The 25071-nt window shown below is 46.1% G+C and overlaps 1 protein-coding gene across 5 annotated transcripts; it reads left to right on the plus strand.

Moving 5' to 3' along the window:
* The first annotated feature begins 1502 nt into the window (after positions 1–1502).
* LOC112205867 (nuclear pore complex-interacting protein family member A7-like) lies at positions 1503–20417 on the plus strand. 5 transcript variants are annotated; one of them, XM_063796708.1, is made up of 10 exons: positions 1503–2277; positions 2511–2597; positions 5173–5449; positions 5998–6094; positions 9173–9301; positions 12910–13009; positions 13173–13317; positions 17398–17458; positions 17568–17603; positions 18961–20417. In XM_063796708.1, the coding sequence occupies exons 4-10, from the start codon at positions 6020–6022 to the stop codon at positions 20257–20259; spliced, it is 1845 nt and encodes a 614-aa protein (XP_063652778.1). In that variant the 5' UTR covers positions 1503–2277; positions 2511–2597; positions 5173–5449; positions 5998–6019; the 3' UTR covers positions 20260–20417. The 5 variants fall into 5 exon arrangements, with proteins under 5 accessions (XP_063652778.1, XP_054524205.1, XP_054524206.1 ...); XM_054668230.2 differs by lacking the exons at positions 5173–5449; positions 5998–6094 and having other exon boundaries at positions 1506–2198; positions 2440–2597; XM_054668231.2 differs by lacking the exons at positions 5173–5449; positions 5998–6094 and having other exon boundaries at positions 1662–2287; positions 2440–2597.
* Positions 20418–25071: the final 4654 nt, after the last annotated feature.

Consider the following 25071-nt stretch of genomic DNA (forward strand, 5'->3'; position numbering starts at 1 on the left):
CCTCGCTTGACAGTGCCCTCCCATGCAGTATCACCACATTTGACAATGCCCGCCCATATAATCTACCAAATAAATCGAATCACTTAATACCTCTACAAGATGAGAGATACATTCTTTAGACTCCCGAAGGGACGCAGCTGAAAAATCCCAAAGTTAATTTTAAGCCAAAAAGACCTGATTTAGGATTTTGACACTGGAGAAACCCATCAAAGATGTCAAGTTTGAAAACACTTGATCAAAACAGAATCACAGGTCACTATTAAAAAGGGTATTCATTTAACCAGAGACTTCCAAAGCAATACAGAAACTTGCATGGATATAAAAACCTTAACCCTTTTAAAGGTCAGATTTGCTAAGTGATCAAAAGGGGTACTTGAATTGAATCGACACAGGAAGAGTGTGTACAGGGTTATGAGTGTAGGCAAATGGTTACTTTGGTCATATCTCCATTTGCCACCTGATTACACATGAGAATGGCATCTTCACTCACCAGAAAGCCAGTATTATGGGAGGTGTAGGAGGCATTCTTGGACTTGAGACAAGAACATTGTTGTGTAGAAATTTCATTGACTGTGTTAAAATTATTCTCCATGGGCTAGAGAACACATAACGTGGTGTTTAGAATGAGATGGGCATTGATTGGATGCAAGGTCTCCACACTTACTAGCTGTGTGACATTGGACAAAGTGCTTCATCATTCTGAGACTCAGTTTTTAAAGGAAAAACAACTAACTACCTTGCAAGCTTGCTAGCAGGTTTAAGTGTAATAATGTGTGGGAATGACTGCACCGTGACTAACACGTAGTGACAGCTTAATTAATGTTAACCCTTATCATTATCATATAAGAATGTGAGTTACATAAGAGAGGAATCCTGTCAGTTCGTTCTCTGCTGTGTCCCCAAGACCATGAATCATGGCTGGCACGTAGTAGGCATTTAATAATATTTGTTCAACAAGTATTTGGCAGTCTTGGAGGCCAGAAAAGGAGGTGGGGAAGATTTTTAAATAACATTTTTTAAAAAGTCACATTGTCCTACAATACCAGTTTTTCTTGCATATTTAGGAAATTGAGGGTTTTTTCCTAAAACATGCGGACATATGGGAAATAGGATGCAACATTTGCACTAATGTTTCCGACACAGTTAGAGGTTTCCAAGAGATTTTGCGCTGGGGAGGCTGCTTGCTACAAGCTCCCAAAGCTCTGGGAGGACATAGTATTCATTCCTCCCTCAGCAGAAGCGGTGAGGCAAGAAGCTCTGGGGAGCACCCAGCCTTGGACTTTTAGCATAGTGTGTCAGGTCTTCATAGTTTGGGCCCAGGGCACAGAGAAGTCACAGCTCTCCGGCATCCTGTGACCTTTACCCTCTTTGCCAAGGGAAAATGTGGCCCTCCAAAGCAAGAAACTTGAGGGCATGGGTCACCCCAGACCTGGCACCTGCCCAGAGCCTGAGAAGGAAGGAACCATGATCCTCCAGCTACCTCACAGGGCTGGCACAGGTGGCCACTGCCCTGGCATCACCCAGCTGTGTTCGGCAGCCTGAACCCCATCTGTGGGGATGTGAGGAGGAAAATACAAAAGTCCTTAGGTGAACACTGAGAAGGCAGATGCAGCAGAAGCCTCCAGGCTGGAACTACCCAGTCTTGGACCTATGGTGGAGATAGAGCATAGCTGGCGATCATGAGTACTTACACTGTAAGGTCACCTGGTTGCACTATGGCCTCATCTGTGGCTCTGAAAATGAAGATTTGGAAGGAGATCATCACAGCTAATGTTTAACAAGCCCCTCCTGTGTGCCAAATCATTCACCCCTCACAACAACCGAATGAGCTAAGGATTCTCGTTATATATAGTTTATGGAGAAGGAAGTGCAGACATAAAGAGGTGAATTATCTTACCCAGATCACACAGCTGATAAGTGGTGGAGGCAGAATAGAATCTAAACAGTGTGGCTCCGGAGCCCACATGCATTGATTCGACAAGTGTTTATTGAGCACCTGCCACGGACAAGGCCTTGTGTGATTAAATAGGGTTATAATTAGTAATATAAAAATGAGAAATCACTAATGCTTTTTAGACTTAACATTTTCTTTTTTTGTAGGTTTCAGGCACAGAACTGTATATCCAATAATAGTGAAATGGATCCCACTAATTATGACCGAAATGATGATACATTTAAATGACTTGGATGTTTTATAGGTATGATCTCGTGAAACCTTGAGAGAAACTGAATGATGAATGAAACTATTGTTCCTGTTTCACACAGAAGAAAACTGAGGTTAAAAGGGGTAAAGTAATTTTGCATGGCATGAAGTAGAAATTCAAAGTACAGGAATTTGAACTTGGTTCTGTCCTTTTCTGAAGCCCTTGACCACTATAGACTCAAACATCACCTTGTTTTTCCACTCATTCAACACTTTTTTTTTTAATTGTCTAATAGGTTGGCACTCATCATGAGCCCCTGTTCTCATTCTGCAAATGGTGAAGCTCTCTATTGTCCTGACCCCACAGTTCCTGTCCCATGACCAGGGCCAGCTCACCAAGGAGCTGCAGCAGCACGTAAAGTCAGTGACATGCCCATGCGAGTACCTGAGGAAGGTGAGTGAGTGCAGACAGATGGGGCCTGGTGCCCTTGAGCAGTTCCCGGGTCTCAGCCGCCACACATCTCATAGCGGGTGATGCTGGGGGAAGCTTACACAGTCTCAGTACTGGCTTCTTCCTCTTTTTCTTTCCATACAAGTGGCTTAGGGATGGGGTAGAGTAGTTGACTTATTTGGATGAAAACCACTATCTTCTGTCAGAAACTCAAAAGGAATCATTGCTGGCATGCTAACCTAAAGAAAAACAACCAGACAAGTGCCCAACGACACTTAAAAAGGTTATTTATTATCTTGCCAAGTTTAGGCTGGGCATGGTGACTCATGCCTGTAATCCCAGCATTTTGGGAGGCTGAGGCTGGTGGATCACCAGAGGCCAGGACTTCGAGACCAGCCTGACTAATATGGCAAAACCTCGTCCCTACTAAAAATACAAAAATTAGCCGGGCATGGTGGTGTGAGCCTGTAGTCCCAGCTACTCAGGAGGCTGAGACAGGAGAATTGCTGAGATCCAGGAGGTGGAGGTTTTAGTGGGCCGAGATCACTCCATTGCACTCCAGACTGTGCGACAGAGCGAGACTCTGTCAAAAAAAAAAAAAAAAAATCCTGCAAAATTTGAAAAGGAAATTCAAATCAACAGCTTCTAAACTACTTTTTAACATGACTCATAATAAGAAATACATTCTATAGTACATATATATGTTCTATAATTTTGAATAAAAGAATTAACCACATCATGTTTATTTTACAACATGTAATACATATTTTTTATTCTCCTTCATTTGTTTTGAATGCTCTGTGCAGTCTACAAAAAGTCCAATAGTAATAATTAAATTATTCATTAAGTTGAACATTATCTTGTCTTTTAAAATGATAATCTCAAAAATGATCTTTTATTTTTGAGATTTATATAGATACACACACACAGACACACACACACACACACACACACACATATATATATATATATATATTTTTTTTTTTTTTTTTTTTTTGAGACAGAGTTTCACTCTGTCCCCCAGGCTGGAGTGCAATGGCACAATCTTGGCTCACTGTAACCTCCGTCTCCCGGGTTCAAGCAATCCCTCTGCCTCAGCCTCTGAGTAGCTGGGACTACAGGTGTGCGCCACCATGCCCAGCTAATTTTTGTATTCTTAGTAGAGATGGGGTTTCACCATATTGGCCAGGCTCGTGTCAACTCCTAACCTCGTGATCCGCCTGCCTCAGCCTCCCAAAGTGCTGGGATTACAGGCGTGAGCCACCATGCCCAGCCAAATCTAGGGCTGGAACATGGCTGCAGCATATAAAAAGAATTGAATTCCATACTTTTGTTAACCCTGTTTTTTGTTTGTTTGTAGTTGTTGCTGTTTTTGAGACAGAGTCTCGCTCTGTCGCCTAGGCTGGAGTGCAGTGGTGCAATCTCGGCTCACTGCAGACTCTGCCTCCCGGGTTCAAACTATTCTCCTGCCTCAGCCTCCCAAGTAGGTGGGACTACAGGCGCCCACCACCACACCCGGCTAATATTTGTATTTTATTAGAGACAGGGTTTCACCATATTGGCCAGGCTGGTCTGGAACTCCTGACCTTGTGATCCGCCCACCTCGGCCTCCCAAAGTGGTGGGATTACAGGTGTGAGCCACCACACCCAGCCCCTGTTTTGCTTTTGTTTTGCTTGCTTCTTAGGGTTGTTTTTCTATTTATGGTAAAGGCATTGGCTTTCCATTTGTAGCATCAATAGAATATTTCCTGTTTACAATAACCGTATGTCATAGTAAATGGTAAAGGGATTTAAAGCAGTGGTTTTCAGCTGCCAGAGGCCTGAGAGAGTTTGGGCACACTCTGTGTGATCGGGCAGAAGGCCTGTGGGAAGTTTAGCTGAGGACAGGGCCAGGAAAGGTGATGGACAGTGGGGGTCTGTCCTGGTCACCAGGCCCCTGGGTCCTGCCCACCTGCTTGGAGCTCCCCACCCATCACACATGATGCTGCCAAGCCCTCTGGGTATTGTGGGCAAATACCTTAGGAGAGAAACTGATGAGCTTTGTTTCTTGAAATGCACAGATTCCTTGGACATCCCTGAGAGATCAATCATGAAAGTCAACTTGGTTTTCTCCCCCTCATTTGGGTTCAGAATTTAAAGTCCACACACATGGGCAGTAAGATGATATAGATAAGGACATCATCACTCGGTTTCGGATGTTAAAATGTCTAGGTGGGTTACGGGTGATTTGAGATCACACAACCTTGTGCCACAAAGAGGAATTCCCAGGCCAGAGGGAGACATTTTATTGCCATGTTATGATCTTATCATTGAGTTGAAAGGCAATCTTGTTTCATTTTGGATTCTTTCTTATGTTTATGTCTTATAAGGGCACTTTGAATTTCCAAGCAAATAATAATTTTGAATTAGCTTTTAATCATTGACTTCTAGCACAGTTATATGATCAGAAACATGCTGTGTGATTTGATTGCTCTCAAATATATTGAGATTTGCTGGAACAAAATAAGTCAGGTTAATTTTTGTAAATGTACCATGCATGCTTAAAATGAATGTATGTACATTTGTTCCTGAGATACAGGTTGATGGGCGGATGGCTACATGGATGTGATGGAGATGGTTTACTATCGGGACCTTCCGTATCCTGCTGATGCTTTGTTGCTTAGGATATGAATGGCTGAGCGGAGGCTATAAAACCTGGCACTCTGCTTGGGTATGAGGTTCTTCCTGCCATCCTGCCATCATTTGTTTTTTATGTTTTGTCGCCAAAAGTGACCTTGAGGAACCCTGGGAGCTCAGGAAGGAAGGAGCGCCCAGAAGCAGGGACAGGGAGCTGGTTGGGGAGGACCAGAAATCAGGTTTGTGAAGGTTCCAGAGAGGACCTGTCCTTGCGAGGAGTGTGGGAGACTGAGATGGGGGAGGGGTCATTGGAATGATGCGGGCGCTACTTGGCATTGTCCATTGTGAGGCACCACCGGGGTCATCAGGGATTGGTGGAGAGGGAGTATAAAGCCCCAGGGTTGCTAAGGGAGGGCCCAGACCGAAGAAGGTTTGGTGGATAGCAGAACCTTTTTGTCTCCCTCTAATTGCTCCTAAGCCTCACGCTCCCTTGCCCCGCGTGTCCTGTTGCTTCCCTGATCTTCTCCGTGACCTGTAGCTAAGCCTTCCACCAGCGCTTGAGTACTTAATTTGAACCGGATCCTTTCCCAGACCCTTTCTTCTTCTCCTCCTCCTCCAGGTGCCCAACAGCCCCCTTCTCCTCCTTTCCCTTCCCTTACTTCCCCCCTTCCCCTCCCCTTCCCCTCCCCCTCCCCTCCCCCTCCCCAACTCAGATCCCGGCCCGGTCCCCGTCCCCTTCCCTCCCCCCTGCCCTAAGCCACCTCCACCTCTGTCCTGGCCGCCTCAGGGCGCCCTGAAAGGACCAGGACATGCGGGTGCGGTGGATGCTCTTTTGGCTCCTCTTTTGGCTCCTGCTGGAATTTATCAGCCATCAGTGCATCTCTGTGAGTAGACGCTGGACCCGTGGGGTTTCTTCCTTTTTACTGGGCTGTGTCACGCGGCATGAAATTACACAGCTCAGGCCTGTAATCCCAGCACTTTAGGGGGCCGAGGTGGGCAGATCACTTGAGTCCAGGAGTTGAAGACTAGCCAGGGCATCATAGCGAAACCCCATCTCTACAAAAAATTCCAAAAGAGATTAGTTGGGTCTGGTGGTGTGTACCTGTTATCCCAGTTACTGGAGAGGCTGAGGTGAGAGGATCGCTTGGGCCCAGGAGCTGGACGTTGCAGTGAGCCGAGATGGCCCCGCTGCACTCTTGTCTCTAACAAACAAAATGGACCAAAACAAAGTGAAATGTCATTTGATTTGTGTCATCTGGTTTGATGACTTTTTTTTTTTTTTTTTTTTAAGACAGAGTCTCACTCTGTCGCCCAGGCTGGAGTGCAGTGGCAAGATCTCGGCTCACTGTAACCTCCGCTTCTGGGGTTCAAGCAATTGTCCTGCCTCAGCCTCCTGAGTAGCTCAGATTACAATGCCTGGCTAATTTTTGTATTTTTAGTAGACCACCACGCCTGGCTAATTTTTGTATTTTTAGTAGAGACGGGGTTTCACCATGTTCGCCAGGATAGTCTCCATCTCTTGACCTCGTGATCTGCCTGCCTCAGCCTCCCAGTGCTGGGATTACAGGCGTGGGCCACCGCGCCTGGCCAAAATATATAACCTTAAGTGTAAGTTTACTAACTTTGGAAAGTACATACACCAGCATAAACCAACCCCCTTTCAAGATCCACATTATTTTATTTATTTATTTATTTTTTTGAGACAGTTTCTCCCTTGTTGCCCAGGCTGGAGTGCAATGGGGCAATATCAGCTCACCGCAACCTCTGCTTCCCAGGTTCGAGCGATTCTCCTGCCTCAGCCTCTCGAGTGGCTGGGATTACAGACATGTGCCACCACTCCCAGCTAATTTTGTATTTTTAGTAGAGATAGGGTTTCTCCATGTTGGTCAGGCTGGTTTTGATCTCCCGACCTCAGGTGATCCGCCCGCCTCGGCCTCCCAAAGCGTTGGGATTACAGGCGTGAACCACCATGCCCAGCCAAGATCTACACTATTATGTCACCCCAGAAAGTGAACTCTCACTCTTCCCAGCCGGTCTCTTTCTTATCATAGGTTAGCTTGCTTATTCTGGAATTTCGCGTATACAGACGCATGCCATGCCATAGGTACTCTTTTGTGTCTGCTTTGTTCTGCTCAACACCATGTTTCTGAAATCATTACCGTTGTTGTATGGTTCTCTAACTCCATCATTTCCATTTCAGACTCAGCATATGCTGAGTTCAACCTGTTGAAGGGCTATCTCTGTTTAATTCACCATCTTGAAAGAAACATTTAAAATTGAGATGTTTTCAAGAATATATAGTTAAATCCTGAGGAATCCATGTAGAAATGTTATCACAAGCTGTCTGAACTTTGTTAATTTTTAAGCACTAAAATTTGATACTTATTTGTGAATGAAGTAATCTCTTCATTGTGTGTTTTTTTTTTACTTATGCTGAGATTTAAATGACAAAGATTCATATAATCCAAGAGAGAAGTATTATTTAGAGGGATTCTTTTACCATGTGATATATAATAAATGCATCCAATGCTATACATCAATTTAAAAAACAAGTAAATAACTTTAAAGAAAAGATAACTACTGGCCAGGTGCAGTGGCTCACACCTGTATTCCCAGCACTTTGGGAGGCCGAGGCAGGTGGATCATGAGGTCAGGAGTTGGAGACCAGCCTGGCCAAGATGGTGAAACCCTGTTTCTACTAAAAATACAAAAATTAGCCGAGCGTGGTGGCAGGCACCTGTAATCCCAGTTACTCAGTAGCTGAGGCAGGAGAATCGCTTGAACCCGGGAGGCGGAGGTTGCAGTGAGCTGAGATCATGCCACTGCAATCTAGCCTGGGTGACAGAGCAAAACTTTGTCTCAAAACAGAAAAGAAAAGATAAGATAATTACTTTATACTTAGCTTGTCTTAGCCATGAGTGACGGGCTGCATGTGGCCCAGGACAGTTTTGAATGCAGTTCAACACAAATTTGTAAACTTTCTTAAAACGTTAGGAGATTTTGGCCAGGTACAGTGGCTCATGCCTGTAATCCCAGCGCTTTGGGAGGCTGAGGCGGGCAGATTACCTGAGGTCAGGAGTTCGAGACCACCCTGGCCAACATGGCAAAACCCCATCTCCACAGAAAATACAAAAATTTGCTGAGTGCACTGTCAGGCACCTGTACTCCCAGCTACTCAGGAGGCTGAGGCAGGAGAATCACTTGAACCTGAGAGGCAGAGGTTGCAGTGAGCCGAGAGCACACCACTGCACTCCAGCCTGGGTGACAGAGTGAGACCCCATCTCAAAAACAACAAACCAAAACAAAAACAAAAAAATGGCCGGGCACGGTGGCTCACACCTGTAATCCCAGCACTTTGGGAGGCCGAGGCAGGCAGATCGCCTGTCAGGAGTTCAAGGCCAGACTGGCCAACATGGTGAAACCTCATCTCTACTAAAAATACAAAAATTAGTCGGGCATGGTGGCAGAGACCTGTAATCTCAGCTACTCGGGAGGCTGAGGGAGGAGAATGGCTTGAGCCCAGGAGCTGGAGTTTGCAGTGAGCCGAGATTGCACCACTGCACTCCAGCCTGGGCGACTGAGTGGAGCGGAACTCTGTCTCAAAAAAAAAAGAGGTTTTTTTAGATCATCAGCTATTGTTAGTGTTAGTGTATGTTATGTGTGGCTCAAGACAACTTTGCTTCTTTTAATATAGGCAGGGAAGTCAAAAGATTGGATATCCCTGCTTTATACCAAGAAAGACAACACCCCACATTTGCAATGCCTAAAAACACTACCAGCCATCTGAAAAACATGTGACTTCTAACTTCTGTTCTTTTTTGTAGCAGTGGAATCCCACAGTGATATCTGAGGGATGTGGTTACCTTTTGGAGGAGGTTGACGGTTTCTAAGGATGATTCTTTCTGAGTGAAATATTGTCAGTGTCATTGACCTTTTCATTATTTCAACTATTATTATTCCAGGTTATCAATATTCTGGCTGACCATCATCATCGTGGGACTGACTTTGGTGGAAGTCCTTGGTTAGGTATCATTATTGAATTTCTGAGAAGTTATAAAGTTGTCATTACCCTCTGGACAGTTTACCTTTGGGTGAGTATACTAACTTTCTGTAGAGGTATACTTGTAATCACAAATAAGAATAAATTATATAAAACAATTCACGTTTCTGGACTTCATTATGAATATGTGGTTTTACCCAAAAAATCAGGGAAATGATTTATTAGCATAAGAATTATGAAAATATCTGCCATTTACATTATGAAAATTAAATAGGTCAGTGTTTTTTTAATAGAATGTCAACAGAGCTTTTGGTCAAAAATAAGTTTTTTTAACCTTTGTGCTATTTGTCACAAATGGAGTATGAGGTTTCGTCACTTAAATAGGAAATTCTTTCTAAACTCTTCTGCTTTATAGTTCTATCGTATGGGTGGAAGGTAAGCTTCCAGTCTCCTCTCTGAAGATTCACTGCAGAAATGAGCTGAGAACAGACAGCTTAACAGGAAAAGAAAAACATAGAACAGGCATAAACATGGGAACCAGCTGAAAAATGAGACGGCTAGAAGGGCTGGATGGTTGATGCTTAAAGAGCACCCTCTTCTGAGGGGAGAGGGAGATAGATGGAGATGTAGGCCATTTAGAGGGGCAGCAGATGATTTTTAGGGGAAATGAAAGGGCCCAAGGAACAAACAATTGGCCTGAGACAAAGTTCCTCTGAGGTCATAGGGACGAGGTGACAAACTGCCGGAAGGTGAAGGGCAGAACTGCACTGCGTCTCATGATGCAGAGAAAGCCCCAGAGAATCTCTTAGAACTGCCCTCCAAGAGAAGCAATGAAAAGTGTGTCTGGGCAGGGTAATTTTGAATGACATCATTCAAAGTGCATGTTCCCACTTGCAACTGGAGAGAGATCAGTATGTCAAAAGTCTGTACTTGGTAAGAATTTGGCTGCTAAGTTGTGCCATAATTTGTCTTTCGAGCCTTTTTTCCTTTGGGGAAGTTGAGCTCTACATTTTGTCTTGCCATTCATGACAGTAAAAATGTGGTTGTCTGGGGGCTGAACCTCCTTCTGAACAATGATCCAAGATAAAAGTACTAATACCACAATGCTTTTTTATATTCAAGGGAAGAGGAAGTATGTTTCAGTTTTACCACCTAGATAATTATCTGCCTTTCAAGATATGTAGAAAACAGAAAATATATGAGTTATGAAGATATCTAGGCACATTTAACATTCTCTATGCCACTTAGTCCTGAACAGAGAATTTTCGGTATAAATTGGAGGAAGCTTTTTTTTTTTTTTCTCTTTTCTCACCCCCAAGACGAGTCTCCCTCTGTTGCCCAGGCTGGAGTATAATGGTGTGACCTCAGCTCACTGCAACCTCCACCTCCTGGCTTCAAGTGATTCCCCTGCCTCAGCCTCTCAAGTAGCTGGGATTACAGGTGCCCACCACCATGCCCAGCTAATTTTTGTATTTTTAGTAGAGTCGGGGTTTTACCATGTTGGCCAGGCTAGTCTCAAAACCCGACCTCAAATGATCCACCCGCCTCAGCCTCCCAAAGTGCTGGGATTACAAGCGTGAGCCACCACGTGAGCCAGGGGAAGTTTTTAAATTTACCACTTTTTAACAATTCCATTTAGGAAAGTTCAGTTGAGTTGTTGGACTTGGACAACTTCGCACCTCTCATCTTTGTCCTTGTCATCTAGTCATCTATACCATTACCTCCTAAGCAGGGACATCATGGGTGCCATGAAGCATTCATGCGTGATGGCATTTCTTTGCTTCTCATTTCTTCATGTGTTTGACATTTCTCCTAGCTCCAAACTGGGCCAGCTACCTTTCCTATGAAATCTAGCAGTAGCTGTGGGATTGACGTGGTTGCTCTTTTCATCTTTTTAGATTACCCATTGCTTCTCTTGAAATCCTAGTACATGATTTTTTTTTTATCCTATGTGCAGAAATCAGGAAAAAACAAATTCTACAAAGAATTTGAAAGATATTATTTCAGGCCAGGTGTGGTGGCTCATGCCTGTAATCCCAGCACTTTGGGAGGCTGAGGCAGATGGATCACTTGAGGTCAGGAGTTCAAGACCAGATGGGCCAACATGGTGAAACCCCATCTCTACTAAAAAGACAAAAATTAGCCAGGCATGGTAGCGGGCACCTGTAATCCCAGCTACTTGGGAGGCCGAGGCACAAGAATCGCTTGAATCTGGGAGGTGGAGGTTGCCGTGAGCCACGGTAGCGCCACTGCACTTCAGCATGGTTGAGAGTGACACTCCGTCTCAAGAAAAAAGTCATTTCAATGACTACCTCAGGAGATTCATAGGTATCTGACCCACATCTGAGATGGGATTTGCATTGCATTTTAGCTATGATGAGAACAAATATTTAATATCTTCGAAGATTAAAAGCATACTGTGATAATATGGAAATCTTGGTGGGAATTCAGTCATTAGTGAGAATGTTTTGCGTTAAGTTCAAACCAGCCTCAATGAAGCTGATGTGAGGGAAGGCAAAGTGAACTCTGAGTAGAGCAGGGACAGAAGGAAGATGCTCCAGTGCAGATCAGGAAGGAGCAGGGGGTGAAATGTTACAAATTCTAGAACTCAGAGAGCTGAAGGTAATTACTTCCTTTTCAAGTTGTGAAACATGTTAACCTGTGGTAAAATACTTATAAGATGATAATTACCATCTAACCGTGTTGAAGTGTACAGTTCCGTTGTGTGAAGTATATTCATGTCATTTTTTTTTTTTTTTGAGACGGAGTCTCACTCTGTCACCAGGCTGGAGTGCAGTGGTGGGATCTTGGCTCACTGCAACCTCTGCCTCCTGAGTTCAAGCAGTTCTCTTGCCTCAGCCTCCCAAGTAGCTGGGACTACAGGCGTGCGCCACCATGCTCAGCTAAGTTTTGTATTTTTAGTAGAGACGGGGTTTCACCATGTTGCCCAGGATGGTCTCCATCTCTTGACCTTGTGATTCACCCGCCTCAGCCTCTCAAAGTGCTGGGATTACAGGCGTGAGCTACCGCACCTGGCCTATTTTTTTTTTTTTTTTTTTGAGACAGAGTTTCAATTTTGTTGCCCAGGTTGGAGTGCAATGGCACAATCTCAGCTCACCACAACCTTTTCCTGCTGGGTTCAAGTGATTCTCCTGCCTCAGCCTCCCGACTAGCTGGGATTACAGGCATGCACCACCATGCCTGGCTAATTTTGTATTTTTAGCAGAGACAGCATTTCTCCATGTTGGTGAGGCTGGTCTCAAACTCCCGACCTCAGGTGATCTGCCTGCCTCGGCCTCCCAAAGTGCTGGGATTACAGGAGTGAGCCACCGTGCCAGCCTCATGTCATTCTTGTGTGTGTGTGTGTGTGTCTGTGTGTGTGTGTGTGTGTGTGTGTGACAGAGTCTCATTCTGTCCCTCAGGCTGGAGTGCAGTGGTGTGATCTCGGCTCACTGCAACCTCCGCCTCCCAGCTTCAAACGGTTCTCTGCCTCAGCCTCCCGAGTAGCTCGGATTACAGGCCCCGCTGCCATGCCTGGCTAATTTTTGTATTTTTAGTAGAGACGGGGTTTCACCATCTTGGCCAGGCTGGTCTTGAACTCCTGACCCCGTGATCCACCTGCCTCGGCCTCCCAAAGTACTGGGATTATACGCATGAGCCACCGTGCCCAGCCGTCATTCTTATATTATTATTTCCTAGTTGTCTTTCCTGAAGACTATCTTCCAGTCTGAAAATGGACATGATGGATCCACAGATGTACAGCAGAGAGCCAGGAGGTCCAACCGCCGTAGACAGGAAGGTATGGCTCTGTTGGAGTCCCCATAGTGTGGAAATGAGTTTGCCCTGGAAAGGGAAAGAACAGCTTCTTGCCCTCAGGTTTCTCACCTTCTCCTCTCCTCACTCTCACCAAGGGCTGAGGTCCATTTGTATGCACACAAAGAAAAGAGTTTCTTCCTTTCCAGGAAATAAAATTGGCCGGAAAGACGCCATTACTCTACGGAGACATGTGAAAAGAAAAGTTAGAGATAAAATCCATAAGATGAAGGTGACACCGAAAATCAACCATCATGACAAAATCAATGGAAAGAGGAAGACCGCCAAAAAACAGTAAGATGTGCCTTGACACAAATACTGTTGTATGAACCATGTGCCAATCAAAGTAGACAACTGTAAAGTCCTTGAGAATATTTTCTACAATATTTGTGGCAAATTCAGTGGGTTCAAAATTGAGTTTGTCCTTTCTGCTTCATTAGTTTAAGCTGTATAATTCCTTTCCCTTCCTACATTCTTGTTTGTCATTTTTTCGGGGGAAGAGGAGTTGCTAGTACTGGCATTGGTTTTCCTTTCTCTCTCTCTTTTTTTTTTTTTTTTTTTCCTGAGATGGAGCTTTGCTGTTGTTGCCCAGGCTGTAGTGCAATGGCACAATCTCAGCTCACTGCCTTTTGGGTTCAAGCGATTCTCCTGCCTCAGCCTCCCAAGTAGCTGGGATTACAGGTGCCCACCACCACGCCCAGCTAATTTTTGTATTTTTACTAGAGATGGGGTTTCACCATGTTGTCCACGCTGGTCTCGAACTTCTGACCTCAGGTAATCCACCTGCCTCAGCCTCCCAAAGTGCTGGGATTAGAGGCATGAGCCACCACAGCCAGCCTTTTTTTTTTTTTAATTTTGAGATAGAGTCTCGCTCTGTCGCCCAGGCTGGAGTGCTATGGTGCAATCTTGGCTCACTGCAACCTCTGCCTCCCAGTTTGAAGCAATTCTGCCTCAGCTTCCCGAGTAGCTTGGATTACAGGTGTGTGCCACCACATTTGGCCAATTTTTTTTTTTTTTTTTTTTTTTTGAGACAGAGCCTCACTCTGTCACCCAGGCTAGAGTGCAGTGGCATGATCTTGGCTCGCTGCAACCTCCACCTCCCAGGTTCAAGTGATTCTTATCCCTCAGCCTCTTGAGTAGCTGGGACTACAAGCATATGCCACCATGCCCGGATAATTTTTGTATTTTTAGTAGAGGCGGGGTTTCACCATATTGGCCAAGCTGGTCTAGAACTCCTGACATCATGATCCGCACACCTCGGCCTCCCAATGTGCTAGGATTACAGGCATGAGCCACCGTGCCCAGCCCAATTTTTGTAATTTTAGTAGAGACAGGGGTTCACCCTGTTGGCCAGGCTAGTCTTGAACTCCTGACCTCAGGTGATCTGCCTACCTCAGCCTCCCAGTGTGAGCCACCACACCCAGCCTGGATTGTTGAATTCAATGCTTGGGTCACCTCCAGATTCATTTTCACAGTCTTTCATGTTTTGGTCATATTACATTGTATTTTGCTGCCATATGACTGATCTTTCTTTGTTAAAAGTGAGATACTTGTTACAAAATATTTAGCAATGAATTGAGGCCTAGTAGCATGTTATCTTGCTGCAGAAGAGATGGGAGTCTACTTCTGGGGGATGGTCAGGGGTCCTCCATACAGGCTGCAATTGAGGTCGTCGGTGCAGGCTCAGTCCCTACAAAGGCCAGGGTATTTCCTGTCCACCTCTATTCTGATGCATGACTCTTCTGGGTCTCAACCAGAGCCAGTGGACTTCAGTATGGGTCGCTTTCATTGGCAGACCCTCAATCCACTTGTTTTCCATCTAATCCCATGCATGTGTGCAAAAGCTGCTGTGCTTCTTTGCATCTCAGTAGTTCCTTCTGGAATTCAGCAATGAAACTCAGGGAAATGGGTTCCAAATGCGAGGCTGACTTTCGTCCTGGGTTTCCTTCTTCTCCATCTTCACCTCATGTCTGTTTACTGCCATGTTAGCAATTTGATGTATTCAATCATGGGTTTTATATTCTGTTGGGTGTCCCCCATTGTTCTCATCGGAGATCAGAAGCTTCAGATGCACTTATGCCAACTCAAGAGTAGAATGCTTCCTTAGCTTCCCTCCAGAGTCAGGTTTTGTGTTTCTAGTTCCCAAGTGCACAGCAGGAGTAGTGATGTCCTCACTGGCTTCTCATTTGCATTAAACTGTGAGCTTCTTTAGCGTGGGGACAGGACCCTGCTCCCATTGCATTCTCAGCACCTCACCACACACTCCTTGTTGGAGGCCACTCCAGACAGCATGTGCTGAAGGATGCCCTGTGGTCAGAAACAAGTTGATTAACTTTCTCTTTGAAGTGTTTTCATCCCTGTTTCCTAGCGTTCTGGGAATTTTACACATCCTTCCTATAAAACCAAGTATCAGGTGAGATCCTTAGGATCAGGACCATGAATCAAGTGGTGTGAGGGCAACACAGCAAACTTACCCTTTTTAGGCCGTTTCCTTTTTCTGCCCTCAATCTCTGTGAACTGAACCTTGTTAAACTCAGTCAACACCAGGGTGGATGGTTTGCCATTGTCACCTATTTTCAGGACATAACACCCTGACTTAGGAGCCATTCCAATCATTTGTAATTCAATAGATGCGCCCAGCATTCAGATTGCCTTTTCTCTCAACCAGGATCTTTAAAGTCGATGACAAGAGTTCCAGTCCTGAATCATGGCAAAGTGCAGTAGTGAACTGCGGGGTTAATGACACCATATTCTGGAAGGATCTCTCTATGGCTGATGGTCTCAGTTCCGGCATCAGCCTCTGACTGAGAATCAGGTCTCACACAGGAGGAGTCAGATGAGGAGCAATCCTCTGCTTCCGATGGAGTTAGTTGTGATGAATTGGTGAGGTCTGGTTTTTCACACTGAACTAAAATGAGCTTTCGCTGTGTCAAGCACAAGACTGACCCCAGAAACACACATAGTGCACCTCATAGAAGCTTTTAATAGTCTTTATATTTACTAAAGAATAGGACTAACTATGGAACTATGAAGATGAGCTGGAAATGACAGGTGACTTGCCAGCAGGCCAGAGTGTGACTTTTTTTTGTCCCTCAATGGGAGGTATCAATTCTCCCTTCGGTTGTGAGAATCAGTTGGTTCATTTGTGGAAAGGTTGCAGGGGGGATCTTTGAATCACAGCCTTCAGATGCCAGAAGGGCAGAGGGAATCCCACACGGGCTGGTGGATCATGTGTGTGCATTTCTCTCCCTTCTAATCTGAGGAAACTAAGCATGAAAGAATGTGAGCATGCAGAAAAGGAGAGGTAGGTATCAGAGGCAGAGGAAAATGGGAAATTGGATACGAAAGAAATACACACCTACAAGTGAGTTCAGAAACTGAACCCCACCCTCCTGGGAAACGCCCATTGGAGTGTTGTTTTTAACCTTTGTACAATGTTTAGACCCAGTAAATGCAGAAATAGAAACAAATGGTCAGAAGACATATCGTGAGAGAGAGAGAGAGTTCACAAAACAGAAAACAAAGTACCTTAATATTTACCAGTGACCAAAAGATGTGAAGTAGCAAAACGTCTCCTGACCCCATTGCCAGCTAGACTGTGTGGAAACTCGGTTCATACCAGCCATTCTGGGGGGGGGTGAGTTGTTGTCATCCTTAGGAAAGTGTGTTGTTGTAGGATCAACCACATCCTTCAAAAGGACTATGCCTGTTTATAAGCCCAGCTGTTTCTGCCCTGTGAAACACGGTGAGGATATTAATACAAAGAGAATACAGCTTTATGAGAAAAGATGCTCAGTGAAGGATGAATTAGGGATATACTGAGAATGGGGAAGGAAACTATCATCTCAGAAGTCAGCAGGCAGTAAGCAAGAGGAGGAATCAATATAGCAACAGTTTGGATCAGACTGTACAGTTTTTTTGTTTTTGTTTTTGTTTTTCTGAGATGGAGTCTCGCTGTGTCACCCAGGCTGGAGTGCAATGATGTGATCTTGGCTCACTGCAACCTCCGCCTCCCAGGTTCAAGTGATTCCCCTGCCTCAGCCTCCCGAGTAGCTGGGATTACAGGTGCCTGCCACCACGCCTGGCTAATTTTTTGTATTTTTAGTAGAGAAGGGGTTTCACCATATTAGCCACAATGGTCTCAATCTCCTGACCTCGTGATCCATCCGCCTCGCCCTCCCAGAGTGCTGGGATTACAGGCGTCAGCCACCGTGACCGGCTCAGACTGTACTCTTATAGCCATCTGAAATACGTTTTCTAGGTATAGATAGATTGTGTAAGGGTACAGTTGTGAGGATAACAGAAATATGGCAGATTATTTAAAATCATCCTGAAAGTGGTGCTTTATCTGATGAAAGTGATTGTAATCCATAGGAAAACGTATCAACCTGCGCAAGAGTTGCGGCGGCGGGCAGAGGACTACCACAAATGCAAAGTAAGGAGCTTCCTCCCCGCAGTTGCAGGATAGTTCAGTGCTGATGCAGATGATGCCACGGCCCTTAGACTCTCTCAACATTCAATTTCTCATGTGTTGGCTTTTTCAGATCCCCCCTTCTGCAAGAAAGCCTCTTTGCAACTGGGTAAGTTTGCTTGTTTTCCTTGCTTTTGGACATAGTCTGCCAGGTCCGGACCTGGATACATTTTTCTCCCTACAGCTCTGTGCTCAAGCCCTGCAGAGGGAGATGGCAGAGAGAAAGGCTGCCTACAAGCATCACAGTCCCATCCCTGTTGGTAACCGTGTTGTGCAAAAACACTTTCATCCCCACCCAGTGGGGCCCCTGATCTAATATTCTAAGTGTCAGAGGTCCCGTATTTGTAATAGCAAATGGGCCCTGACTGTAAATTAGTGAAGAGTGAATGTAACTTATTACCCACAGGGACAATTCCAAATGAAGGCCTTAAATGATGCTCAGCTAAGCTGGTTCTTGTGTGGCCTCTGTACCTTCAAAAGCTGCCGAGTCCTATTACACGTGATGGGACTTGTACACTTGAAGTGAAACACAGTTTTAAAACTTGCTTTGTTTAGAATTCCCACCTCATTTTTCCATGGACAAAAGTATTCTTCATGTTTTAGTGCACTTACAATTTGGTATTACCTGGGAGTGAAAAGAAATATTATAGCCATGCCTAACTGACTTCTTGAGATAAGATTGTTCTGTCAGAAAACCCTCTCCCAGTTCCCCTGCAGCTCTTCAGGAATGCACATCTCTCCAGAGCTCTTTGTTCTCATGGGTGGCACCTCCAGAGTGAAGAAGATCCTTTGTCAAGAAGGGAAACAGAGGGGAAATGAGAGGGGCCTGCAGGCAGAGCTGGAATCAACTTCCACTCTGCCTCTTGCAAGCTGTGTGACCCTGGGCACAATTTCTCCTTCCTCTGGAAACCTCTGTTTTCTTAGATTTGGAGCAGGGTGGTCACACTGACCTTGCAGAGTTCTGAGAATCAGAGACAGAACATAAAAGGCCTGGAAAACATTCTCCAAAAAGAAGCTGCAACATGTGTGGACAATGGGCTTTTCACGCCTCTCTTACTGTCTCTTACTGTCTGTTGACCTGGTGCAAGAAACATGCTCGGGTGATGGCTGTGAGGGAGGAATGAGGATAGACATAGACACTCCTGTGTCTCAAACATGCTTCTTTATTACTCTGTTATGACTCTGTCTTCCCTGGGGCAGGACCCCAGCCTGCCTACATTTGCAGACAGACACAGTGGCATGTGGAGACAACAGTGTGTCCCAATGACTTTTCTTTACCCCCCAGCTGTCGGCAGTACTCAGTGGAAGGGTGATATTATGACACTGATACTGCTATTTTGAAACCTGGAGGATGGAAAGGTGCAAAAATCTATCACCAGCAACAGAAGGTGCAGACTGTGTTGGTGGCGGTAATTTTGTCCATCAAATGGATATGTGTGAAAGCATTCCCTCCTTTGTCCCTACAGGTCAGAATGGCGGCAGCGGAGCATCGTCATTCTTCAGGATTGCCCCACTGGCCCTACCTCACAGCTGAAACTTTAAAAAACAGGATGGGCCACCAGCCACCTCCTCCAACTCAACAACGTTCTATAACTGAAAACTCCCTGAGCCTCAAGACACCTCCCGAGTGTCCGCTCCATCCCCTTCCACCCTCAGCGGATGATAATCTCAAGACGCCTCCCGAGTGTCTCATCACTCTTCTTCCACCCTCAGCTCCACCCTCAGCTCCACCCTCAGCGGATTATCATCTCAACAGGCCTGCCGAGTGTCTGCTCTATCCCCCTCCACCCTCAGCGGATGATAATCTCAAGACACCTCCCGAGTGTCTCATCACTCCCCTTCCACCCTCAGCTCCACCCTCAGCTCCACCCTCACCTCCACCCTCACCTCCACCCTCAGCTCCACCCTCACCTCCACCCTCACCTCCACCCTCAGCTCCACCCTCACCTCCACCCTCAGCTCCACCCTCACCTCCACCCTCAGCTCCACCCTCACCTCCACCCTCAGCGGATTATAATCTCAACAGGCCTGCCGAGTGTCTGCTCTATCCCCCTCCACCCTCAGCGGATGATAATCTCAAGACACCTCCCGAGTGTCTCATCACTCCCCTTCCACCCTCACCTCCACCCTCAGCTCCACCCTCAGCTCCACCCTCACCTCCACCCTCACCTCCACCCTCAGCTCCACCCTCACCTCCACCCTCAGCTCCACCCTCAGCTCCACCCTCAGCTCCACCCTCACCTCCACCCTCAGCTCCACCCTCACCTCCACCCTCAGCTCCACCCTCACCTCCACCCTCACCTCCACCCTCACCTCCACCCTCACCTCCACCCTCAGCTCCACCCTCACCTCCACCCTCAGCGGATGATCATCTCAAGACACCTCCCTTAGCTACTCAGGAGGCTGAGGCAGAAAAACCACCCAAACCCAGGAGGCCGAGGGCCGATGACGTGGACCCATCATCGCCCGAACCCAAGAGGCGGAGGGCCGATGACGTGGACCCATCATCATCCACACCCAAGAGGCGGAGGGCCGATGACGTGGACCCATCATCGCCCAAACCCAAGAGGCGGAGGGCCGATGACGTGGACCCATCATCATCCACACCCAAGAGGCGGAGGGCCGATGACGTGGACCCATCATCACGCAAACCCAAGAGGCGGAGGGCCGATGACGTGGACCCATCATCATCCAAAGCCAAGAGGCGGAGGGCCGATGACGTGGAACCGTCATCACGCAAACCCAAGAGGCGGAGGTTGAGTTAGCTGAGAACAGGCCATTGCACTCAAGCCTGAGCAATAAGAATAAAATTGAGTAGAACAAAATAAAAAAATCAAAAAACAAAACAAAACCCACACTCCAAAAACAAACTAACAAAGAATAAATAAATAATATAAAAATAAAATAAATACTGCAGTCCTTATGTTATTGCTTTGTTTCGATATCTGGTATGATTGCCTGAGGGACCTGAGGTTTTTAATCATGGGGTTTTTTTTAATCTTTAGAAGTGGTTGGTTATGTAAAATATTATTATTATTATTTTTTGAGACTGGATTTTGCTGTGTCACCCAGGCTGGAGTGCAGTGGCTTGATCACAGCTCACTGCAGCCTCAACCTCCTGGGCTTCAAGCAATCCTCCTGCCTCAGCCTCCCAAGTAGCTGGGATCACAGATGTGTGCCACCACGCCTGGCCAATGTTAAAAAATCCTTTAACTTTTTTGTAGAGATGCACTCCTGGACTCAAGTGATCCTCCTACTTGTCCTGACCACCAGCCCCTTTCTGATAAACATTTACACTGTTTATTATCTGATGCCATTTCTATCTTCTTCCTTGTCGTCCAGACATCAAATAATTAGGTTTCTTCGGGGTTTTCTTTTTCAAGTGCTCAGTGTTAAAGATCACTCACATTAGGGCCAGACACCACGGCTCATGCCTGTAATCCCAGCACTTTGGGAGGCCGAGGCGGGCAGAGCACTCGAGGTGGGGAGTTTGAGACCAGCCCGGCCAACTTGGTGAAACCCCACCTCTACTGAAAAAAATACAAACATTAGCTGGGCGTGATGGTGCATGCCTGTAGTCCTAGCCACTTGGGAGGCTGAGGCATGAGAATCGCTTGAACCCAGGAGGCAGAGGTTGTAGTGAGCCAAGATCACATCAGCACACTCTAGCCTGGGTGACAGAGCGAGACTCTGACTCAAAAAATAAATAAAATAAATATCACTTACATTAGATATACCCAAGGGGTGGTCTATAGAGACTTGGAAGCAGTGGTTATTGCAACAGGGGCACGGAAGTCATCTGGCTATGCCAGTATGCCCAGGGGATACTCGGGGTGGGTGGCATGGTGCTGCTGGGGACTCACCGCACAGGACGCTCTGATTGACGCACTGCCAGGAGTAGCGCTCTGTCTTGGGGCTGCAGCCGGCCTCCTCAGCTCGAGTGTAACAACAGTCGTGGCCATGGCAGCACCTGCGGATGTCACATGGGCAGGACAGCAGGTGGGTGAAGCTCTCTCCTGGCCCTCCTCTTGCCAGGACCATGGGTGACTGAAGACCCCCAGGGAGGCACAGCATCCTCTTATCTAAGCTTTTTTTTTTTTTTTTTAAGAGACAGGGTCTTTCTCTGTCGCCCAGGCTGGACTGCAGAGGCACAATCATAGCTCATGGCAGCCTTGAACTCCTGGGCTCAAGCGATCCTCCCACTTCAGTGTCCCAAGTAGCTGAGACTACAGGCACACGCCAGCATGCCCGGCTGGTTTTTTAATTTGTATTTCCTTTGAGACAGCGTATCTCTCTGTTGCTCAGGCTGGAGTGCAATGGCTCAATCAGCTCACTTTAGCCTTGAACTCCCGGGCTCAAGTGATACTGCCACCTCAACCTCCCAAGTATGCTACTACAGGAACACAAACTCCTTTCAAATGCTGGGATTACAGGTGGGAGCTACTGTACACCTGGCCTTATCTAAGCTGTTTCCCTGAAAATCCCCGACTTGGGTAATGATTCCATTGGCCCCACCATGCCCTGTCCTGCCTTCCTGGCTGTGCCCAAGCTTGGTCCCTGCCTGCCTGCCTGCCTCCCTCTCTGGGTCTCGAGCTCCTGTGACACATGACTCCTCTCTCTTCTTGGAGTGATCCAAGCCCTGCCACTTCCTGACTTTGCCCACACTGTACCCTCTGCCTGGGGCAACTTCATGTCTGCCCATTGACCCTTAGGCCTCAGCCCAGGCACAAGCCCCTGCCTCCGGAGGTCATCCAGGCCTCACCAGGCTACACCCTCTCGTAAAATTGGATTCCCTCCCTTCAGGGCAGGTTTATAATGAAATCCTCCTCAGTGGCCAGGTGCGGTGACACCCATCTGTAATCCCAGCACTTTGGGAGGCTGAGGTGGGAGGATCACTTGAGGCCAGGGGGTCGAGACCAGCCTGGGCAACATAAGAGAGACTCTTGTCTCTATAACAAATTTAAAAATTAGCTCACCAGGCCAGGCTCAGTGGCTCATGCCTGTAATCCCAACACTTTGAGAGGCCGAGGCAGGTGGATCACAAGGTCAGGAGTTCGAGAGCAGCCTGATCAACATGGCGAAACCCTGTCTCTACTGAAAATACAAAATTAGCCAGGCATGGTGGCACGCACCTCTAATCCCAGCTACTCGGGAGGCTGAGGCAGGAGAATCGCTTGAACCCAGGAGGTGGAGGTTGCGGTGAGCCAAGATCATGCCATTGCAGTCCAGCCTGAGCAACAGAGCAAGACTCTGTCTCGAGACAATAAAAAGACACAAAAAATTAACTCGCCATGATGGCACATGCCTATAGTCCTAGCTACTTGGGAGGCTGAGGTGGGAGGATTCCCTTCAGCCCAGGAGTTTGAGGCTGCAGTGAGCCACTGTGATTGTGCCACTGCACTCTAACCTGGGCAAAAGCGAGACCCCAGGCTAGAGTGCATGATTTTGGGTCACTGCAACCTCCACCTCCCATGTTCACGTGATTCCCCTGCCTCAGCCTCTTGAGTACCTGGGACTACAGGCATGTGCCACCACGCCTGAGTAATTTTTGTATTTTTAGTAGAGACAGGGTTTAGTAGAGACCATGGTGAAACCCCGTCTCTATAAAACAAATCTCTACTACCCCCATCTCTACAAAAAACAGCTGGGCATGGTAGTGCACACCTGTAATTCCAGCTACTTGGGAGGCTGAGGCACGAGAATCATTTGCATCTTGGAGGCAGAGTTTGCAGTGAGCCAAGATCGTGCCACTGCAGTCCGTCCTGGGCGAAAGAGTGAGACTCCGTCTCAAAAAACAAACAAACAAACAAAAAAGACCGTGCCTATCTGTCTATCTCCCTCATAGGTCAGTTTCCACCTGAGTGTAACCACATCAAGTATCCTAGTATATTTCATATTTACAGGAAAATAAACGGGCAAATACTGTCATTTACGGAGAACCTGCCCTGTCCTGTACACTGTGACATATTTTGTGGTTTGTGACTATGTGCTCTGATCCTTACGATAGCTCTAAAATAGCTCAAAAAGTTATTCCCATTTTGTACATAAGAAAATTGAAGTTCTGGAAACATAAGGCAATTGCCCAAAGTAATAGAGTAAATTACAAAGCTAGGATTTCTTTCTTTCTTCCATTAATTAATTAATTATTTGAGATAGGGTCCCTGTTGCGGGATGCAGTGGGGAGATCATAGCTCACTGCAGTCTCGACCTCCTGGGCTCAATTGATCCTCATGTCTCAGCCTCCTGAGTAGCCGGGACTACAGGTGCACACCAACACTATGGCTGATTTTTGTATTTTTCTGTAGAGATCTGCCTAGGCTAGGCAGAGATTCTGGCTAGGCTAGTCTCAAACTCCTGGGCTCAAGCAATTCTCCTGCCTCACCCTCCCATATAGCTGGGACCACAGGTGTGTGCCACCACTCCCAGCTGACTTGTTTATACCCGTGGTTCTTAATTGGAAGAGTTTTGTACCCCAGGGACATTTGGCAACATCTGGAGATATTTTTGAATGTTACTGTGGGGAGGAGAGGAGTGCTACTGTCATCTACTGGGTAGAGGCCAGCGATGCTGCTGAACATCCCACAGTGCACAGAACAGCCTCCTCCCCACCCAACAGAGAAGTATCTGGTTGGCCCAAAATCTCAATGATGCCAAGTCTAAGAAACTGCTTTGTATTTCTCTGAGATACTGGGATGAGGAACGCTCTAAATTAGTTGTCTTTGAGGATAATGTATGTATACATACACATATATGTGTATATATGTATATAACTAAAGATATATAGTTGAGATCTTGCATTTGTGTTAATGAATGTAGTTTTTATAAAGATAATTGACTCATACAATAATTGTTGACTCTTTGGAAAGGAAAAAGGACAAATGAGATACATGCTATTGGTTTTGTTATTTAGAAATTGTTCATGTGGATCCTCCCTACCATTCAGCCATTTGCAAACCATTAGTTGAGCATAACTTAATCCCTTCTAGTTCACAGCAAAGATTCATCAAAAGCCATTTGGTATACTGTCACCTCATCTCTCTACTAGTGTTGATTAGATTACAGGAGGGTTACAGGGGGGCACCTTATCCAAATTGGCCAATGATAAATTCTTTTTTGGTACCTTACTATATATTTGTATCCTCAGAACAAATTCTTCTTTTCTGCTTAAGCTGGCTTGACTTTGTTTCTTTCACTAGTAAGCTAAGAGGCTTTGGCCAACAGAACTACTCTAGGGGTAGCTGTAAAATTTATCTCTAAGGAAAGGCTGCTGTTTTGAAATAACAGTTTAATGGGTCTTCTGGGTATATGATGATAGTAAAGCAAAATTTTGTTCTGGAATGAAGAAGCTGATTACATTGTTGTATTACAAACAATATATTACTCAGTGAAGTGAAAGGCCACACTGTGGGCAGGGTGGTGACTTTGCAGATAGCATGTTAATCCTTGCATGCTTTTTGTTGTTTCTCTTTTTGGAAGGGAAGGGTCTTAATTTTCTTTATCCCTCCCCCACCCCCTTTATTTTCTCTGGGGAAGGCAAGACTGGATAAGGAGGCTTTTATCCTGCCAAGATGAATTGG

The sequence above is a fragment of the Pan troglodytes genome, chromosome 18, assembly GCF_028858775.2.
Source record: "Pan troglodytes isolate AG18354 chromosome 18, NHGRI_mPanTro3-v2.0_pri, whole genome shotgun sequence".
Lineage (NCBI taxonomy): Eukaryota > Metazoa > Chordata > Mammalia > Primates > Hominidae > Pan > Pan troglodytes.